At 32.7% G+C, this 23,310-nt stretch overlaps 1 protein-coding gene across 6 annotated transcripts in view; it reads left to right on the top strand.

Annotated features, from left to right (window-relative positions):
* Window positions 1–20,168, top strand: part of EPHA5 (EPH receptor A5) — a 346,405-nt gene extending 326,237 nt beyond the window's left edge. For 5 of the 6 annotated variants that reach the window (XM_072775217.1, XM_072775223.1, XM_072775220.1 and 2 more), the window contains 3 exons: window positions 4,619–4,812; window positions 8,721–8,876; window positions 15,504–20,168. In XM_072775217.1, the coding sequence (XP_072631318.1) occupies window positions 4,619–4,812; window positions 8,721–8,876; window positions 15,504–15,609 (456 nt within the window). In that variant the 3' untranslated portion in view covers window positions 15,610–20,168. Of the gene's footprint in view, window positions 1–4,618; window positions 4,813–8,720; window positions 10,288–15,503 lie in introns of those variants that run through there. The other variant, XM_072775221.1, reaches the window with a different exon arrangement.
* The last annotated feature ends 3,142 nt before the right edge of the window (window positions 20,169–23,310 follow it).

Below are 23,310 nucleotides of genomic sequence, written 5' to 3'. Positions count from 1 at the left end.
CCTGTACCTTGCTATTTAACAACAATAACAACACAAACATCTTGAACTGAAAGCCAGTCATTTTGGAATCTATAACTCTTGGTCAGTTGCAGTGATTACAAAGGGAATGGACTTGATTTTTAAGATCTCTTTAATCACTGGAACACTACTGATCTAAGATTGATATACTAAGAAAAAAAAACATACTCAAAATACTTTGAATAAATATTGGAAACAAAACAAATCCTACAAAAAATTGTAGATCTGGAACTATTTCTCTGGTATCTGAAATTATTTCCAGGAATATATTCTTAAACTCTAGTCACTTCTGAAGAGCATCATATCTCACAATAACAAAATGACTCATATGTAAGATTCCAAGTAAATACCTAACAACATAGGCACTCACACCTATATAGAACTTAATTCATCAGAACACAAAAATCTAATTCCATGGAGTAAAATCCATAACTCTCCCCAATTATTTTCTTGGGACATATTTACTTCTAATTCCAGTGGTGTGACTCAGCACCAGGATAGGAAGACCGCAGGTTCACTTGCCAGAGAGACTTCAATGTGAATCTTACCATTGCAATTTCTTAGCTGTAAACAAAGGCAATAACTAACCTTCTGGAGTCTCAAGTGTTTCATCTATAAAACATGTATGGTAATTCCTATCTTACAAATATATGGTAACAATGAATGCAGATAATATATATATATACAGTTTGTACTGTAGTACCTATGATATAATGCCTGGGCTAGTCTAGGTCCTCCAAAAAGCCTGTGCAAAGAATGAATTTGATATACATTAGTAGGATGAAGAAGCAACTCTTGTAAGGAAAAGGGATGAAGGATAGCTGGGAGAGATGTCAGACTGTGATAATGTTGCAATCATAGGAATAACATAGAAATAAGCTCATCTTATTATCAATGCCATGCTCAATAATTGACTGAAAATAACCCATGCAGACCCTAGCGTTGGTGTAAATGTGATGATAGCTTTAGGTGGTTTAGGGTTAAGGATTGTTGGTCAACTACCACCCAGAGGGTAAAGATCTGAGGAGACAAATTTTCATGATTGCTACACCCCACACATTTGCAGCACAGACCTACTTCCCCACATGGGTTCAGGGAGTATCTACTTCATGGTTCTGTGGGCTTTTCTTCCTGAGGGGAAACTCAGAAGAGGCAGCTTATTTATTTATTTTTTTTAAGAGGCAGCTTATGAATTAACTATAGTCCCTGTGGTTTCAGTTGATCTCAGGACCTCACCTAGTCCTTTGCCTCTGCTTCCTCCACTATCCATTCTGGATTCTCCTCATTTATCAATTTGGCAGGTCATGGTGGCTGAACTGGTAGCCTGAATCCATCTTTTGTTCTTGGGAGTTAGCATTTACAGGCCACAGTTGTTACAAAAGAGTAACAAGAAGCCCCAAGTATATCACCTGGGTTCCACAGGTTATTTTTCCCTACTCTAATTGTGTGAACGCAGCTTACATGCCTTGTGAACTATGTGTAGTGGTTGCTGGAACCAGCCCATACCAGCTAGCAGATTTTCAGAATGAGATCATACTGACAGTTTGCACTTGACATGGAGGGAGTATTTATACCACATAAACAAGAAAATGATACAAATATGTTGCTCACCCCACCCCTCAAGGAGGGCCAGTTGTTAAACATTTGCCAGTACCTCACTGAGTATGTGATACTCTGACATATTCTTCCCTAGAAGTGGATGCCCTCATTGAGTGCTGTATGGGATTCAGTGTTTGTGGATCAAGCATTGTAAAGTTTGTAATGCTGACTGAGGCTCTTTGGGAAGCAAAAACAAACTGTACCCAGAATGGGTATATGTATCTGAAAGGATGAAACCACTGACCTTCACATGACAGAATGGTCCCAGTAGAGTCAACTTGCCACCAAGTGAATAGTGCCATGTTGGGACTCAGTATTGAAGTTTTATATATTAGGAGAAGCAACATTCTTAAAATTGTGTTCAGACTGTTGATTTACATGTGAATGCCAAGAAAATGCGTAGCTCGTAATAATACTTCAGATGTAACACATATGAACTGGTGCCAAATTGTAAAACTTCTGGTTGTCTTTTTCTTTTTTCTCTTTCTTTCTTTTGTTTATGTCATCCATCCACATAAACAAATGTAGCAGTAATAAGAAACCCAATTGAGATTATAGTTCATTGGTTATACATTATAAACTGTATGATAAAATGAATAGCTTAAATTGCACTTTGATAAATTTCAAGCATTTCACAAGCTACCGGAGTATGAATGCTAGTCATTTCTCCCCCAAACTATGAAGGAAACGGTAGTTAAAAATGAAAAAAAAAAAATTCACTGTGTCCAAATATAAAATGTAAAGTTATAGTTTAAATATACTTTGAAGATAGAGTCTAAAGATGAATTTAGAATTAAATTCAATGACCTAATTCCCAGGCCAAGTACTTAAGTTAACTTAGAGACATGGTATTATATTTCTGTGTATATATGTTTACGTGAAAATAAAACTGATTAAGTAATACATTCTGGAAATAATGTCTCAAATCAAACAACTTATAAAATTACCTTAAATCTAATGACTTGGTTTAATTTATTCATTTCATAGTTATATGTGAACACTAGTGCTCATTGGAAAAAAAGACAGTATTTACAAAAAATAGGTGCTAAAGGAAGAATAGAGCTTACTGGTAGCAGCTTTGGGAAAAAATTCATGGAAGAAATCAGATTTTAAGTAGGTAAAAAATCATTGTTCTTACTGCATAGTGAAATATTCATGACTTAAACTATACTAGGACATTTTATTTTGGTATATATGTTATTAAAGACAATAGCCCAGGATTGACATCAATAATAAACCTTATAATAAGCAAATTAATGAATAAATGAACTTCCATCAATATGTAAGTTCAAATGGTCCTTTTTATTTTTGTTTATTTTTATTTGATCACCAGTGAGAATGAATGTTTTCTTAAAATTTATTTAAAATTTTTGGTTAGTATCTATTTCTCACAAATCTGTTGTTTATTTCTCAATATTTATGAACTTTTAACACATTAGGTTAGGCTAATCATATGTTACAGTTTGTAATCGTTTCTACTATGGTTTACCTTTAATTTTTTATATTGTTTTTGATTTAGGTTCATTAGGGTAGTAGGTAACTCTCAGGAATTTCACTCAGAGTCATATAGTAATTTATCTGATTATTTTTGGAGTCTGGTAGTACTTTTGAATTCTCTGCCTGAACTTAACTATTTGTACTTCCCAGCAACTATTATTTTATGCCCTTCCCAGGGAGATATATACCACATCTAACTTCAAAGGGGTAACCAAATGCTGATGACTCTCACATTTACATTATCATCTCAAATATGTCCTGCACCCTAGCCAGATTCCTGCAAATTGCCATCTGGGTGTTCCCTACTCACCCCAAACAAAACACGCTCCAAATTATACTTGTCAACCTTTCCCACTCCAATAAATGTGTTCATCTAAAGTAAAGAGCAACAACCATCCAGTGTGATAAGTCTGAACTTGCCTTATCTCACATATGTTCTCTCCTCTCTCCTCTTCCCCTATGTCATAAATGTCTCTTAAATCTGCCATTTCAACTTTCCATGTATCATTGCTTTTGTTCAGATGCCATGTCCTTTATCATTGAGAGACTGTTTTTTTCCAATCTTTCAAAATTGTTTTTGTAAATTTCCTATTCTAATAATTATTCATTTTTCCATTTGTCAAATCAAATCTAAACTCTTTGTCGAAAAATCTAATTAGCTTTAATATTTGAGGAAATATTCACAATAGGAATTTGAGAAATGTGTTTATCATTATTGGTTTTGGTATCATTTAGATATTTGAATTTTCTAGAATGGAACCTGTATTATGTTCAGAAGCATAAACAAATTTCTTCTATAGTTAGATATTTTGATGGCAGCAGCATTATGAATGTTTTTTATAAAACAATTTCACAATTAGACCAATACTCATATGTGTGGTTTTATATAAAATCAATGATATTTGTAATGCCTGTGCAACTTAGGCAGTCATTCCAAATTCCTGACAAAAATAGGTAGATGATAATAAACAGGCAGACTTTGACATTATTAAATGATACATGAGATAGTTATGCTAATTTAGCCTTTGACTTATCCATCATTTACCATCCAAAAGTCTCTTTTGAAGTAAAATTGCCATTCTAGTGCTTTAAAAAATGTGGATCTGCCCATAATTTTTCATTAAAAAGACATTAACTTTTCAGAGAAATCACTAACAAATGTAATCCCTATTTGATTACAGAATGCAAGGATAAATAAAACATGAACATTATTTTGATGTCAATTAATTTTACAAATCACCCTTCATCAAGATTTTATGTAAAAATGATTACCATTTATTTTCTTTGTAATATATGAAGAAAACCTATCGTTTTACAGTGTGATAACATATTTACTTTTTTATGTTGTTTTGCAGCAAATGGAAGTAATCAGAGATTTTAAAGATAGTGATGCTGGTTATTACTGCAAGAATAAGACTAAGAAAGGATGAAAAGTAGGAAATTTCTCAAGCTACTCTGTACTAAATTTGTGGTGTTGAGTAAGGTTCTGTTTTGCTTTACACAGGTGATTAAAGCAGTAGAGGAAGGCTACCGTCTGCCAAGCCCCATGGACTGCCCTGCTGCTCTCTACCAATTAATGCTGGATTGCTGGCAGAAGGACCGAAATAGCAGGCCCAAGTTTGATGAGATCGTCAACATGTTGGATAAACTGATACGTAACCCAAGTAGTTTGAAGACACTGGTTAATGCATCGAGCAGGTATGAAGCCTGGCTTGAGGTTTTCCTGGTGGAGTTAATTCAAATTGATGCCATAAATATTAAATCAATAAAATCATTATTTATACCCCCAAATCTATGGATCTATATGATACTAATTTATGTAAATACAATTTTTGCATAATGCTAGTCTCTTACAATGTATTATTCTTAAATAATTTAAATAGTTATAAGCATCAACACCTTATCTGACAGTGTAAATGCCAGTTTCAAAAAAGTGTTAACTGTAGCCAAGTTTAGGTAACATTAAAAAGACTCAAATGAGGGGTGCCTGGGTGGCAGAGTCAGTAAAGCCACAGACTCCCTATGGGTGCAAGGTGGTGATCTCTGGGTTGTGAGATCCAGCCCCACTTCAGGCTCCCAGTTGATCAGGGTTTTGGCTAGAGATTCTCTCTCCCTGTCCCTATGCCCCTCCCACTCATGCTCTCTCTCTAAAATAAATAAATAAGGCCTCGACAGCAGTGAGCACTTTTCACTCTTGGCAGACCTCCTCTTTGGGGCGGAATCCATTACAGGCCTGAACTCAGCCCAAGCAGCTTGCCAAAGAAGCCTCATCTTTGCTGCTGTGCAAACCCTGAATCTGTATTCGTCATGGGGAGCACAGCGCATGTTGGCGTGTCATAGTCTTGGGACTATGTTTCTATCTTGGCCATCTTCAGAGTCTGGCATAAAGTTGATACTTTCTAAAAATCTCTTAAAATCAATCATCAATCAACAAAATAGAAGTTTCCTGAAAAACTATTTTTAAAAAGCCCAAATTGTTTATTTTCATGTGTTTTAGATGACACATAACTGTAGATGAGGCAAAATGAGATTCTAAGATCATAGGGAAAAGCTAAATAAGCACTGATATGTTGTAAACCAGAGATATCTAATAATAATTACTCTAATTTCTGTGTTACAGATTTTAGTGTCTGTCATATTTTATGAACAATGACAATTCCTTCAGAGATTCTTTGCTCTTATTTGGTTGTACACAGATATGTGGCTAATCATTTACTGTTCAGTTGGAACAAGACCTAAATCTGATAAATGAGTAATTTATAGGAAAAATTGTGTAAACAAATGAGCATTTTAAAAAATTTTCTGAATGCACATGAATATATTTAAATAATGCTGCATATATGTAAAACATGCTTTTCTCTTTAACCTGATAAATTACAGAATTGTCCTCTCAAAAAATAAATAGGGTTTGATTCTATACTTTAAAAAAATGACCAATTGTTATTTTCACTTACTTGAGGAAGTTTTTTATTTTTACAAAAAGTATAACCAAATTGGCTGCCTATTAGCATGAACTAAATGAGAAATAATTTGTTGGTAAAGTTACATAAGTTCTATGATTCCAACATAACATTTGTTTACTAGGCAAAAAGTCATTTTTAAATACAAATGAGGAATGAATCTTCAACTTCTGTTCAAGCATCATTAACTTTTTGTAGTAGCAACTGGAGAATTTATCTTCTTAGTGAATATTCCTTATGTTGTTCCTGAAATATCTGCTTTTAAATTATTTACTGTCATGTAAAATATTAAGCATTTCTTTCATCTACTTGCTTGAATTATGCTATCACAAATGGACATAAAGAAAGGAAAATTGTAAAGAGACGTTTTGGTGTTCTAAATTGTGTTAGTCTATATTGTATCATTGTAGATTAAGAGCGGTTTAAGAATCTCCAAAAATGTTTCATATTTTTTGTATGCAATATATAGAATGAGTTTACTAGGTTTCATTTAAACAGATTTGGCTTAAGACTATCCCACTCACTAGCTATTGTTTGTTTAGTCATTTACAAATCTTAATTCTAGAAGATATTAGTTCCTGATCATTCTTTTTTTTAATATTTATTTATTTATTTATGATAGACATAGAGAGAGAGAAAGAGAGGCAGAGACACAGGAGGAGGGAGAAGCAGGCTCCATGCTGGGAGCCTGACGTGGGACTCGATCCCGGGACTCCAGGATCGCACCCTGGACCAAGGCAGGTGCTAAACCGCTGAGCCACCCAGGGATCCCCTGATCATTCTTTTTTACATCGTTCCCACCCATGTCAAAAAACTTGGTGATTTAGGTAACCTCGGAGATGATATTTGAATACCTCTCAGTACATTGAAATGTCCTCCTTCAATGATTCTGAGCACTAGCCTACTTTGAATTCTCTCTCACAGTCATGTTCTACAATCTATTACTAAAAATTTCAACTCTTCCATAATTTCAACTTCAAGATCCTACTCTTCTTGTATTTCTATCTTCATCAAACCTTTGACCCCTATGACTCAAAGGTTACAAATCACAAGATACCCATTTATTCATCCAGATATTTATGTGTCCACATTGTGTCATGCTATGGGCTGGGTGCTGAGTATACGGCATTGAGCAACACACTATTAGAGAAGAAAGATACTGAACAAAATGAAAACAGTAAAAAAAAAAAAAAAAAAAACTTTGGTTTTGCAGTAGAAAGTAGGAATAGAATTTAGGAAGATAACTCAGAGGCTACAGTAGTTGTGCAGGTAAGACATGAAGTGGCAGCAAATGAGATAGAGAGGAGTGGTCAGATGTGCAATATATTGGAGGTAGAATGGATAGTACACACAATGATAGATTGTGAGGGGTTTGAGGACATGGAAGGAGTGAACTATTGCATTATATACTAGAGGGGGGAGGACTTCAGGTGGAGTTGGATGTGAAAAAGATGACAAGGTGGCTTCAGACATGTTGGGACAATATTCCTATGAGAAATATGGAGGTGTGTAGTAGCTGTACGAATGCATGAGAAACCTAGGCTGGAGATAAAAATTGGAGAAAAATAGTTGCTACATGAAACATAGAAGTGAGTAAAATTGCCTGGAATGAAATTCTAGCATGAGCAAAGAAGATTCAGAAGCCAAGTCCTAGGTCCCTCCAAATTTTAAAGTCAGGAAAAGGAGTAGTAACAGGCAAAGAAGATTAAAGAGAAGTCAAGGTGGGACCCCTGCGTGGCTCAGCAGTTGAGTGTCTGCCTTTGGCTCAGGATGTGATCCCAGAGTTCTGAGATCAGGTCCCACATCGGGATTCCTGCATGGAGCCTGCGTCTCCCTCTGCCTGTGTCTCTGCCTCTCTCTCTCTCTCTCTCCTCTCTGTGTCTCATGCATAAATAAAATCTTTAAAAAATAAAAATAAAAAAAATAAAGGGAAGTCAAGGAATATTCAATGTAGTAGTGGCCAAGGAAGAGAGAGAATTACTTTTTCCTTAGGATACATTTCCAGAAATAGTTATCATCATCATCATCATATTATTATTATTATTGGCCAAAAACTATGAGCTCAGTACAGTTAAGAGCATCTCGTGGTTGCATTGATCCTATTCTGTTTTCTTATGTATTTGGGATTACATTTTGTTTTCCCAGTTCTATCACTCCTGGGGTGAATTAACAAGCACCCTTATGTAAGAGCATAAAATCATGATAAATAACTTCTGGACTTCCTGGGAAATTAGCTTAAATGAGCTTGAATTTCTCTAGCAAAATCTAGGAGCAACTGGCTTTACACAAATTATTCCTCATATCTAATTTTGGTAGCATTTTATCTATTATTTTAACAAATGAAAAACAATAATAAGAAGTAAATACATCTAAATCACCACATGGAAGTTTCAGCTAATGTTTTATATGTATCACAGAACATTTACTTATTAAGCCATTACAAGTTTTCACTGATTTTGGATAAAAAAAAATCTGAATAGTCTAGTTTTGTGTTCTATATTTTGAATTATTTTCTTCCATGTTAACATTAGTATATATTTCCCCTAAAAATATAAACCCCAGATCCATTGATGGTGTGCTAACATTATGATTTGTTATAAAAGAATTGAAGTGTTGTTCTTAATATTACCATTTTCTATATTTTAGGGTATCTAATTTATTGGCAGAACATGGCCCACTGGGATCTGGGGCCTACAGATCAGTAGGTGAATGGCTAGAAGCAATCAAAATGGGCCGGTATACAGAGATTTTCATGGAAAATGGATACAGTTCAATGGACGCTGTGGCTCAGGTCACCTTGGAGTGAGTAATTTTTCTGATAATTTTTACCTAATTGCTGGGGCGAGAAAAATTGTTCGGAATCCAATCTGGATGAGGTCAAGGGAAATCAGTTAACCTTTGTCCATGTGTGACAGCTTTCCAAGAAGCCTCTTCTTTTTTAGCCTGTATTGTTAACAACTGCATGGTTAATGCTACTTGTGGCCAGTATCTTTGCCTCTTTGCTTCAAACAAATAGCATTATAATATTGGAATAATTGGAATAACAGCTCCTTGGCAAAATACTGGCATTTTGTGTTGTGGAAAAGATGTTTTCTTGACAAAGTTTTTATACTGGTACCTATGTTATATGAATGTAACTACAAAACAAACTGTAAGCACAATTGGTGTGTCTAGTCCTACATAACCCCAAAACATATTCTCAAATGTTGGCTGTGACGAATAACCGGGTAGCAACAGCTTCAACAAAGCTTCCCAGGCAGGAATCTCATTTAATCTCTCAGTGGTGCACCTTATATCCTTGCAATCCAAGGGTATATTAGATTCTGCCTCTGATTTCTTGTTTGGTACAATCTCAGTGGAACCAATTGTGCCCTCTTCTGTTTGCACGTTTAAGATAACATTTATCGAATCTTATTAAATAAAAAAATTACTAGAGTTAAATATTAACTTCTTTAAGGTTGTAAGTTGTTTGTATTTTATTATATACTCTGTATGTGTAATTATTTTAGCCCAATATTTGTTATTTGTAAAAATTAACTGTTGTTATGGTGATTCCATCTAGATTACATTAACGTGAATAATGTTTTAACCTGTGAATATAATGACAATTTACTTTAACTTACCTGCAAATTCAAAGGTTAAAATATTGTAAGGATTAGAATATAATAGAACATTCTAACACATTGAATCATAGTCCTTATTCCATTACTTCACACAATTTGAACGCTGAGCAGTTGTCTCTCGCCGTTTCTAGTCTGGCATTCTTTGCTTCATTGAATTCACTGCCCATCCACACAAAAGGTAACAGGGTACCGTCATTTGTCACCAAATAATGTCACATTCTCAGCATTTCTCTTCCTCATATCTATAACTGTTGGACCTAAAATCACTACTCAGCATGCTCTCTTAATTTGCTGAATCTCATCCTCATCCTCACCACCAAATTGTATCTATTTGATGACACGTATGCTTTGCCCATTATTTCTTTGGATGCTCAAAGAACTCATTTGTCCTATATTTAAAATAGTAAACAGAAAATTTTGCTGATGATTTAAAACTATTTTTACATGATTGCTATTTAATTTTTCAGTAAAAATGGTCATTTTAATTTATTAAAGTCATTTGTCATTTTATATTAAAATGATACTGTAGGTATTTCTTCTACCCAATGTCAGATTACTTGTAAATATATAATAAAATTATTTGCATTAAATGATGTCTCTTTTTTTATTAAAATAGCACATATACATAAATGTATATATAAATATTTACATCCACTATCTTTTTGCTTCTCCTTTCACAGAATAGTTTTAATAACAAATAATGTTTTTTGAGTTAACTACCTCTCTTTTACTTTATCTTTTTGGGGCCCCAAAATGTTGAATATTTTAACATTATATTTCAGTGTTTCACTTTTTTATTGTTTTTAATTATTTTCTCTTGATTTACTTGTCAACTCCTCTGTTCCCAAACATTCTTCATTCTTTATCTTTTCTTTCAAGACTTATTAACCTTCTCCTATCTTCTAATTATGGTTCTCTGCCCCATTTCATTTCTCTAATTGTCTTTGTTTGATCAATTTCTCTCTACTTGGTTCAGCTTTTTCTGTCTATTATTTTGATATCTTCTTGCCTCTTGCCATATTACCTCCTTTAAGATATTTATCTTTTGATTTATTTACCTTAACTGGAAGAGTAAAGTAAAATTAGGAGACTCACTAACATCTTCCTGTCCAGAGACGCTGGTCTCCATCTGTCAGTTGCTTCAGATTCCTGGGCAGATAATTACCCATTCCTTAATAGGAACTGAGCCAACAAACCTCAAATCCAGTAAAGTTGATTTCCAGCACCTTTAAATATATGTCCTCTTATTTATTGTGTTTTTAAACATATTTTTTCCTATTTGACAATAACATATTTATGAAAATATCATTTAAATAACTCATGGAACAGTGAGTAATCAGTTACTTGTTTGGTCAGGAATAAGAGCAAAAGTTTATCTGTGCATCTTGCTTGCCTTTCACCAAAAAAATTATTAAAGATACATGGCAAAAGAGCCGGGATATCAGCAAAGACAAAGACAAGTTCTTAAATATTTAGATAATGATTTTTTATACATGGTCTTTATCCAGTGTAAATACTAATTTTACGAAGGCTGCATAATGCTATAATAAAACAATAAAATATTATCATCAGCGTTATTGCCAAGGCATAATAGAAACTAAGAACTGGAAGTATACCTGTGATAAATGGTTAGATGGGGGAAAAAGTTAAGATCAATTAGTATAAGGAAAAAGGTCAAACTGCCATATACTTAAGTTAGAATATTATGTTAGAATTTATGCCATCAAATTTATTTTCATCGTGGGTTTAGAAAAAGGAATAGAAAATATTACCATTTTTTCAGAATAGCAAAGTTTGATAAAAATTTAATTTTGTTTGTTATTTATTTTATCTTTGTTTTTTGCCTTTTTTTCTCCTTTTATTTTTCCTTTTTTTTTCCCCCAGCACATGTATATATGGCTTAATGTGGAAAAGAAATGAAAACCTTAACAGTCCTAAAATTAAAATGTGTTCAGCAATGTGGTTTTCAACTTTAGATGTCCTGTCTGTCATTCTCTGTGCCTAAATCTTTCTATTCTGTGCACAATACACAGAACCATTGTTGTGGCAGTAATGGTGTAATCTGTACTATGGTGTGTAAATGCAGTGAATTGTGGTTGACAGGGGGAATTGTAAGCTCACGGTGAGTTGCAAAATGAATCTAAAGATCTGTATTAAGGACAGTATAACAGCTGCTTTTAAAACTTATTATCAGACCAGTACTATCAACTTTTGATTATTCAGAAGATGATCAAAATCCCATGAATTTAAGTATTTGTCAATTGTGTGTAAGTTGAAGAGATTTACGTTAGTATCATTTATTAAAAAGGGGTCTTACACTACAGAAATGGAAGTTTTACAAATCTAGTGCCAAAATTAATCACAATAATTCAAGTAGATTTCTTAACTTATCAATAAAGATATTATGCATAATTTACTATATACATGAAATACACACAGGAGTACTTACTCCTCTACATTCTACATAATTAAGCTAAAGTTTCTAGTCTGGTTCATCATTTCTAGTTCATAATTAAGCTGAAGTCTCTAGTCTAGTTCACAGTCTCACTATGTGTCACTCACGAAAATCATGACCAGTCATGGTTAATCTTTGCCAAATGTAAATATATTTATCTTGTACAGTAGATATATAAATATTATCAGGATTCTCTAAAGGATCCAAAAAAATTTCAGAACTACACCTGCAAGGTCAAAATAAGGCAAAAAGAATAGTCACTGAAATTTAATGAATATTTATTCATTTCTCTTCTCCCTTCTCCTATCCAGCAGTGTTGGTGGGGTAAATACCAGTGATATGGCTAAAAGGTGTGTAAAGCAGAAGGGAGAAGAAATGAGGGAATTACTCATCCACAAATGGGTGAATGAAATCCTGAATAATCAAGAGTTGCTCCAACATCAAGTAGACACCTCTTGTTGTTCTCTATTTTTCATTCTGCCACTTCAGTATCATATAATCAGTGTTTTCCATGATTTAATATTAATTATAGAGTAACATTTGAAAATATGCTGAAATGTAATTACATAAATGGGAATCCATTATATTTGCAGCTTTTCTAAAACTAATCATGCTTTGTTGACAAAAGCCAAGTTATTTTTATGTAGCAATACTCTTCTTATCATGTTTAAATTCATAAGCCTCTGCTGAAATATAGTTCATCATCATTAGAATTGGCTTTGGGTATTACCTAAGATTACACATGGTCATGATACATTTAGTATAATATTTATAAAGGGGATACATTTAAGATTTTACTTAGCTACAAAATTTCCTATATAGAAAAATCAAATGAATAAAATAGCATATCTTGTATCATTTCCAAGAATTTTTATAAGTAGAGCAGTAACTTTATCATTAAATGTAAGATACTTTAATTTTTATCAAATTTATCTCACTTTAGTATGGCTAACTTGACCATTTAATGTATACTTTAAAGGGTAAAATGGCAATTTTTAGACATCATTGAAGTATGAGACAATCCTTAAGATACTTTAATGCACTTATCAATATTGGGATAGTTATTTAAGCTTCACTAGAAATGTTTTTCTAACACTATTTTAATCATAAATTCTCATATAATTAGAAAAATATTAAACAGGATTTTTTTAAGAAACTTCTTTGCTACTGAGAACAATTTTAACTTGCATAAATGATCTTCCTTCTCTCCAACCTTTTCACTGAAAATCACATTGCATAAAGGTATATGTAGGTTGCATGCATTATAATCATGCTATTTTCTAAATCTCTGCACATTAATTTGATAGCTTTTGAAATGACAAGTCAGATTTTAAAAACATCAGCATTCCATTAAAGATACACATAATTTATGGTAATATATAAAATGCAATGCTGTATTTTTATAACTCCATTCCTTCCATGGAAAGAGGGATTGGGAGGAGATAAGTGGAGGGAGCATTTCCATGGTCTGACCTTCCATGTGTATTTTAGGGGATAATCAGATCATAAATTGACCTTGAAAAAAATCTTATATTTAACTCACTGGAAAAATTTAAACAAACTGAACTTAAAATCTAGATGTATGAAATGGTTTGAAGAAAAAAAGGTTTTATTTGCCTATAAACACAAGCTCTATAACTGCATTTATTAATCAAATATAATCCCTCCAAATCTCTGTTCTTTAACATGATATAGATGTCGTAAAAAATTTAAATTTCCAAAAGCACTGAACCAAGAGTCTTTCTTGTGGTCAAGATATTTTGAGAGAATGAAGTTATATTTACCTATACTATAACAATAAATTAAACCAGTGGAAAAGAAAATAAATCAAACCAGTGGTTTGATATCAATGAGACAATCAAGTGTTGAAATGTGGAGCACATACCTACACACCGCACACACATCCACACACACACCCATATACATGCATATATCAAAGTAAGATTTTGGTATTGTATATTTAAAATCCATGCAGTTTTAGTGGGAAACCTATAATTTCTTTCTCAGGTCTTTCAGAATAACTTGTAATTATTATTTTCAAAAGCTCATTCCTAATAATTGGATTAGTTATATGAATTGTGCAATATTCACATTCTAAGAAAGAACATGTTTCCACCCTAAGTATCAATTGCTTCTTTTTTTTTTTAGCTATTTGCCATTTGCTAAAAGCAGCCTAAAAAATCAAGAAAACATAAAAGGAAAAAGAAACCTAAGATATTATTTAAACAGGCAGTTATTTCCAATACTAATATATATAGGAGCCTAAGTACCCATTTTTAAAATTTCTATTCTCTGAGATTTAAGAGATTTACTTGTTTCCAAAGCTATCCAATTTTACGTATATGTTATATAAAGAATTTGAAGATACTTCGAATGCAAAAATATCATTTAAGTATAATGTATTCAATAAAGTAATTAAAGAAATCTAACAGGGCAAACAGTTTTGTCGCTTCAAAATCTTGATTTGTTATTTTTTTCCTATAATTAATGTTATCACTTACCAAACATACCTGAATAATTATATTTGCCAAATACATACTCTAGGGGAATAGAATTTCCGAATATCCTATAAAATAACAATTAAGAACCATGGGCATTGACCTTGAGCTCTATAATATGCTGTTACTTTAGAAACCTAAACATTTGTAATTTTATTTTGAATAATAAGCTTGTTTAAAAGAAACAGTAGAAATGTATTTTGATTGAAAAGACTTTCTGATAGTGTGTAATCTTCAGAATGCTCTAAATGCCGGTAGAGCCTAGGTATTATCTGGTAAAGAAAGAAAGCTCTGGCGCTTTGGTTTCCAAGTGAAAAATAAAATATTTAGAAGTGTTATAAGAGCAATGTAGTGATCACTATCCTTTAAAGGTATCTGTTGTATTAAAAGGATTGTACCAAGTGAGTCATTTGAAGAGTTTGGTCTTCAGCTGCTTAACTGTAACATTTTAAAAGTATATTTTATGCTTCTTTTAGAAAAAAAAAAAATGGTTGTGCCTATTGTAGGTCCAGATTTTCAAAATTGTTCAATGAAATTGTACCTTTAATTTAAAAATGTTATTAGTAAGCACGTGCAAATTTGTTTTTCCACCACTCTGTGCCACCAAAATAATGAAGCCCCAAAAGGGGGCAAATATACATCATAGCACTCCTTATCATCATAAATTAAATGTTTGACTGTAAAAAGGTACAATTTGGGAGCCTACCTTTGAAAATTGGACCCCGTGTCTCTAAATTGGGACTGTACTCTAATTAGTGTCTGCAAAATGTTTGTGTCTTTGCCAGCGTGAAATATTGAGGTGTGCTACCAATTGAATCACTACATACATCCAATGTGTGCTTTCTTCATGCAGGGATTTGAGACGGCTTGGAGTGACTCTTGTTGGTCACCAGAAGAAGATCATGAACAGCCTTCAAGAAATGAAGGTTCAGCTGGTAAACGGGATGGTGCCACTGTAACTTCATTTTAATGTCACTTCGTCAAGTGAATGATTCTGCACTTTGTAAACAAGCCCCGAGATTTATTTTAACAAAAATAAATAAATAATAAATAAATAAATAAAAGGGGGTGGGGAGGGAAAACTCCGTGATTTCTAAACCGTAGGAGAGCATTTGTTTCAGCCACAGAATTTGTAATCAGTGTTTTGCTAAAATCTCCTTATCTTCTGCAGTGTCTTCATTTTTCATGAAGCAAATATCACCTACGTGGAATAAAAACATGAGGTTAAACATTATTTTATGTTGCAACAAGCAAATCCTTTCCACTCCTTCTACACAATTTTGTAAATGAAAAATGTAACTATATAGAGCATCTTTACAGACTGAATTAAGGCAGCCCCTTTCAAAACTTCCAAGAATCTACTTGAAAGGAAAAGTTTATAGCCATCTGTGGGCTAACAAAAGCTGAATTTACTGAAGTTTACTTCAAATCTGAATTGTCTACAGAAGTGTATTGAAGAGCAATATGATTAGATAATTTCTTAATAGATACCTTCTTTTGTAATTTTAAAATGCTGTTACACAGCGTTAAGTTATAGACTCTAGTGTATAAATATGTTGCTTGATCAAGGACAAGTACAATACAGGGTGTATATTTATTTTTCTGTGTTATAAAATGTACTTTTAGTTGCTCTTCTAGAAACTACTAGGTAATACGTGTGTATATACTGTATAATTTGCTGTATACCCAGGAATCAATTTAAGTTGCAGTTTTGTGTGTGGTGCTTGCACATGTGTGCGTTACCATTCTGCTTGCATTTTTAATAATGTTTTAATTTTAACAACATATGAGAACAAGTGTTCCAGAGTGTCATATGAATAGGAGAAGTAGGGAAGCACTAAAACGAAAATTTAACACAAGCTTGTGTCTTTCTTCCTCTCATATGTCCAAAAGCTACTAAATCTCTTTATTCACTAACAGGAAATGTCTATAAGATTAAATCCCCTTTGGCTTTTTGAAAACACTTTGTGATATCTGTGACAATGCAGTTCTTCTAGCCATTAATCTTGCACCCCTGTAAGAAATTTCACCTTTCTGAGTCCCAGAAAATATCTTGTCAAGCAAAGTTGACACCAAGGGCACATTTTCAGCAGGACGTAGAAGGATTTAACTGTGCAGGCTCTGTTAATGTTGTTAAATCCAGGCACATAGCACTAAGCATTACCCCTAAGTGTTAATCCTTTGTAACCATTTCCCTGTGGTTCAGCTCTAGAAATTTTGATACTAAGGCAGCAATGGAATGATTAAATACATCATATATATGTATTTCCCTCAGAATTGTCTTTGTTTCAAAAGTTAACAAGTTTTATTTGTCAATGACTGCTTATCCATTTGGTAATTTCATCTTGTATTCAGTTTCATCAAATTGAATTGATAAATCAGTCCAAAGTATTATTTAGTTGATATGTTCTATGTACATGTACCACTCTTGGTGAAAACTAACATTCGTGTTATGTTATACGGTTTGTTAGAATTTGAACAAAACTGAGCTCCTCGGTGAAATAACGATTTTTTTTTTTACAGTATCGCATTTTGGAATGACATATGATTACTCAAGGAGCACAGTCTTTGAACAAAATATAGCCTATTTATGATTATCAGGGCAATAGTATATTGGAATAGTCTGGTTTAATGAAATCTGTAGAAAATATACCTGCATGATATTAATGGTATTCTCTCTTCCAAGCACTTGTTTTAGTTGGATGTTAGAATATACAAGAATAAATCTTTAAGGAATAACTTCTTTCTACCTTGCCCACCTTTTACTTAAGCAGTAAGGTAACTCTTTGCTAAAGAACTGGCAAAACAAAACAAAACAAAAAAGCAAAAAAAAAAAAAAAATTCTAAGCAGTTCTCAGATGGTATATTTAGTCCAGCCCCATTATGGCTATAATTACTTATTAGGTCTATACTGTACCATGGGTCCTAACAAAATACACATCAAGTATACTTTAATAGATTAGTGAAATTTGCAAAGAAAGTAGAGGAAGGTCGATTTGGCACTGTCTTGATAAAATCACAAGTAGTAGGCATCACCATTATGAAATACACCTTTGTGCATTTCAAGAAAAGAACTGACATGATTCATTTTGTACAAAATAATTGGAGACTGTTGCACTTTATTGAATTTTGTAAAAACAGAAAAACAAACAAAAAATTAATTTAAGTGATAGAGTAACAATTGAGAAACTTCCAAGTAGGAATAGACATATTGACTTAAAATACAAACTATCATAAATGTTAGGACTAGACATAATAACTCACATATAGCAAAGATATTTTCTGAATTGTCTTCTACATTTATATGTTCAAAATTGATTTAGAGGTCAACACAGATATATCTAAGTGATTAGAATTTAAAGTTACAAAAAAAAAAGAATTTAAAGTTACAATGTAGATTTCTTCTTTTTCACAAAAGAACATTATAAATTAATATGGATCAGATTCCTTTGCAATCTTGGTATTCCTTTTGGAACGTAAATGGAGATGAAAGTTAGACACATAGATTTCATCTATATCTCACTTTGGTTGAGAATTTCTAAGGAATGTCAATCTGATTTTAAAAGAAATAGACTTTCAAATAAGAAATGCCCTCTTCCACATTAAAAAAAAGGAAAGAATTCCTTTCTAAAATATTTATTCACCACTGGATATGTCACCAATTGGGAAGTGCCAATCTCATCTATAAATGTGAGAAGTGGAACAAGAAGAAGAGGCAGCTCTTGTGAAATGCAGCGAGGCAGTAACCTAGGGCGAGGTTTGACAAATCTTGATTGTGTGATTTCCTATCCTTTTGGTTCATTCTGCCACCCACCAGACAACTAAAAATAAAACACAGGCTCAATAATTTTAGCACATAAGATAGATTTGTCAAATAATACATAATGTTATTGTAACTATCAAGTAGCAATACCCTTAAAGCATGAGTCATTCTCAGTGTTGAACCTGGAAAAATAAGTACAAGCAGGGAGTCTTTTTCAACCTACTGGTAACCTGTTGAATTCACTCAATTACTATTTTTATCAATCATAGTTTGTTTCCTAATCTTCCCATTTGCTCATATGTTCTTCTTGGCCATTGAAATATCTGAATTGTATGTAAAAATGTAAAGATTTTGATTTTTCCATGTAAAAAAAATATGCATGGTCTTTTATTTCTTCTCTTTTAAGCACCAAGTCAGTGTTCTAAAGTTGTATAATTACTGTAAAAATTATATTCCAATACTCTATATAAACTTAAATGTGGCCAGCATTATTATTTCAGAGTTGCCATACAATACAGAACATCCTTCACTTAGTTTGTAAAGAGTTTTAACCAGTGTGCAATGGTGAAGAGATAGTTTCACCTCATAAGTTTAAAATGAAAAATTAATATCTGTTGAACACTTATGTGTTTGCATGTCTGCTATTTAATCTCTATGTGAAAGTCAAAAAAAAATTTTTTTCAAACACTGTTCTTTCTCCCATTTAAAGTGGGCTTGCAGAAGCACAAGTAGAAATATTTACCTGTAGAAAAGATTTTTGTTTGTAATGGTGCGTGGGATAGCAAATTTGCTTCAGATGTTAGAAATTTACTAGATGTATGATGTTGCATAGTAAGATAAGGTCTTTTTCCCATTTTTGTCTTTCAAAAAATAGGAAAAAAAAGCTAAGTATGATAGTAAACTGTCTTTTCTTATGTCCCACCAGATGTTTAACCTCAAAATAAATAAAAAGTAGGTACAATATGATGATGATGATGATGAATAAACAATCAAAATGCTAGTTCCATTTGAAATTAATAACTAGAATAAGTCATCATTTTTTCAACTCTGTAGCACAGCTGGTTACATTGAATATTTTTCTCTATTATGCTGTTAATTATATAGTAATGTATCAAAGAAGAAATAGATAAGAACTTTCTTTTCATGTTGGTTTATAAAAAACATCTTTTTACACATAAATGATTGAATGTTCTTGTTCAGAATGACCACAAAATTATTGCTTGGGAGAAGACACAATTCTTTAAAAAGAGAGAGAGAGAAAGAGAGAGGGGAAGTCTATTTATAATAATGAGAATCAAATGTCATTTGCTTCTTCTAAATGTAAATGAAAAAAATTGAAGGTGGCAAAATATGTCATGTGTATTCAGTCTGGGCCATATTAACAGTAGAGATTTTAGTGGTCAACATATTTGTGAATCCTTAGATTGCTATAGTTTTACAGTTAATATTTTTACAGTGTGTAAATTTCATTTATAATAGTCTGAGAATAAAACTTAGTCATTTGTTAATATGTTTATTAAATTCTCTTAGTTTCAGACAGGTCAGAAGCAGCTGTATAGAGTATCTTATTCTAGGCTAGGCATCAGGATATCTCAAATCCCTGCCTAAGCATTAATTCAAGAAAAGATTAGCATTTCTGTATTTTTCCCCATTTGAAGCTCTATGTGCATTTGGTTTGTGTACATGTTTTTGTAGTGTAAGATATGAAATTTTATATTTTTTCAGAAAATAAAAAACCCTTTGAATACAGTTAAATCCGATTGTCATGCTTGACCCTCCCCCAAAAGATTCTAAACTTACAGCGTTTGTATAATGATTTTCGGTTAGTTCTAATATAAATGTTTGAATTTCCTATGCTAAATATTTAAAATGCAATCAGCATTCATTTTCTTCGAAGACACGTTCATGAATCTCTGCATTTGAGTATTTGCAACTAGAGTTTGACATAAGACTGTAGGACATGAGCATAATTATTGGAAACCTAATTAGAAGTTGATTTGTGACAGTGTAATACAACATTACTTGCAAAAACAGAAAACTGTGTGTACCATCTGCAAAAAGAGACTTTCTGCATCTAGCATGAGGTGGTCATCTTCTCACTTCCCAGCATCTATTTATGGCATAGGGGGGGGAGTTGCATTCTTCCAAGAAAGGGTGTCAATAAGTACAAATGCTCCCTCTTTTTCTGTATATATTATATCGTATCAGTCTTCTTTTGTAAAAAGCATACCCCATTCTGCTGTATTCAAGGAAATTAATAATCATATTTGTAAATGCATTTACATTCATGAAAAGTGACATCACCATACCTATGGAAATAATCTTTAACACCTTTGCCTATGCATAGAATCAGTATTATAAGATATATATATATATATATATATCATATATATATATAATTATATTTGTAATTTAATATTTTAGTAAAATTAGTAATAATTTAGTAAAAATGTATATATATCATTTAATATCTTAGTAAATAGCCTCATGTAAAGACTGAGTATTTGGTTACCAAATAGACTATTCTTGGCTCTGCTTTGCTGCAAATGTAAAGATCTTATGATAAAATGGATTTTTCTCCCAATCCTGTGGACACTCTTGATCAGGTAGGAGCGATGGTGTGGTGGTGGGAAGTAAATGTTTAATAAGAAGGCACTATGCTGTCTTAGAATTTTCCACACACACCTTTAAAATGGTTTTATTGTTTGCACTTTACTGATGAAGAAACCATGACCCAAAGTCATTCAGAAATTGCCCAAGTCCTGACTGTTCTTCAAAGGCAGGATGAAAACCACATTTATTTGAAACCAAACTCACAGACATTCTACTATAATATTCTGATTCCAAAATGTTGATAATGCTGTCTAGATAATGGAATCATTTAGGCCAGTCTCCTGCTTTCATTGGTGCAAGAACTGAAACTTATCAAGAAAGAAATTATCTGAACATTTCCAGAAACTGAAGTGTACACCTTGGGGGGGGGGGGGGGGGTGGTGGTCAGGATTTAACGGATTGCATTTCTAACTTATTTGTTTTTTAGAGTAAGCCAAACCTTGGGAGTCAAAAAGCTTTCCTTATTTTTAATTCCTCCACTGAGCAGGAGCACAATTTAATTCAGTGAATCTTTCTAATAGGCATAGTTTTCTCAACTACAAGTACAGAAAATCATAATATATATTCATTATTTCTTCCAGCTATAATATCTACTTTACTTGTAGAACTTTGAAGTCTACAAGTGATTCATGACCAAATTGTTACCAAAAGTGAAAAGTATTTATAATTATTAAAATTCAGAGTAGCCATTTAAGTTAAATAAGGTTTTACATAAAATATTAAATGTAAGTTTACTTGAATTTGCAAGCTAAAAAATAACAAATTGGAATAAAACTCGAAGAAATGTTGAACTATAATTTTTTTCACAGCAAGAATGATTAGTTCTTTAATCATCCCTCGATAATGAAAAATATTAACATGTTGAGGTTATTAGTTTCAATTTGAAGTTTTTTAGTGATCCTAAGTTTTTAGAAAGCAAAAATTTGTATTCAATCCTCAAAACAGTCCTTTAAGTGAGAGGTTTATTCTGTTTTTCTTTTTCTTTTTTTAAGATTTTATTTATTTATCCATGAGAGACACAGCAAGAGAGACAGAGACATAGGCAGAGGGAGAAGCAGGCTCCCTGCAGGAAGCCCGATGCCGGACTCAATCCCAGGACCCCAAGATCATGCCCTGGGCCAAAGGCAGATGCTCAACTGCTGAGCCACCCCAGGCACCTCTGTTTTTCTTTTGAACAAAGGTAGAAATCAAGGCTATGCAAAGCTAAGTGAATTTCTGCAGATGACCTACTTCATTAAATCCCTTCTCTCTTTTGAAGTTAATTCTCTGCCTCCGAGTTCTAGATGTTACTCTCCTATCTACTTTGACATCAGTTCCATCAATTGCACCTGGTCTTGAATGTTTTCGCCCACCATTCTCCATGGTTCCCTTCACCTACCCTCTATATGTATGTGAGGGAGCCTATAGCAAGTGGTTATCTGGAGCCAGCATGTCAAAGCCTGCTCTGTCATTTGCTAGTTGTTTGAACTCAGGCAAGCAATTTAACCTCCCTGTTTTCAAGTACCTCATCTATTCAATGAGGAAATCATTTGGCTATTATAAGACTCGAAGAATACATATACAGCAAGTGAAAATAGTGCTGACTTCATAATAATTGCTTAGTAAATGTTATTTATCTTTACATATCTTCTTTACTGAAATCTTTCTTCTCTATAAATGCCATCAAAACTTTCAAATATACATAAAATTTGATAAAATTTTCATTAATTCCCCTGTGCATATAAGCCAGTTTCAACAATTATCCACTAAATGCCAATTTTGTTTTGTACGTAACTTCAGAGACTATTCTCTCCCAGATTAAAAAAAGGAAGCTCGGACATTTTATCATTTTGTAAATAAATATTTCAGTGTGTATCTTCAAAATAGAGGAATTATTTTAATATAATCATAATACTATTAAACTATCTAAAAATTCACAATCTTTCAAAAATATTTTCACATACCCAATTGGTATTCCCCTGTTTTATCACACCTTTTATCTTGTTTTTTTTTTTCATAGTTTCCTCAAGTCAATATCCAAATGTTCCCTTTGTTTCCTATAAATTGGCAATTAGACTCACAGATTCAGGTGAGTCAGATTCAGGTTTCTTTTTATTTTAGGAAGACACAGTAGTGTGTATTTGCATCAGTGCTCACTCAAAGTAAGCTATCTTTCTGTGATGTTAAGAATAATTGAGGATCATTGCCAAATTATTATTCACAAATAATTTTGAATTGGTGATTTTCATCATTTTTTTCATTTAATTGCCACGTGACTTTTATAAAGACTAATTTCTCTTTATCA

This window comes from Canis lupus, chromosome 14 (assembly GCF_048164855.1).
Source record: "Canis lupus baileyi chromosome 14, mCanLup2.hap1, whole genome shotgun sequence".
In the NCBI taxonomy this organism is placed as follows: Eukaryota; Metazoa; Chordata; class Mammalia; order Carnivora; family Canidae; genus Canis; species Canis lupus.
The sequence above is the reverse complement of the archived record's forward strand: the minus strand, read 5'-3'. Positions and strand labels throughout refer to the sequence as shown.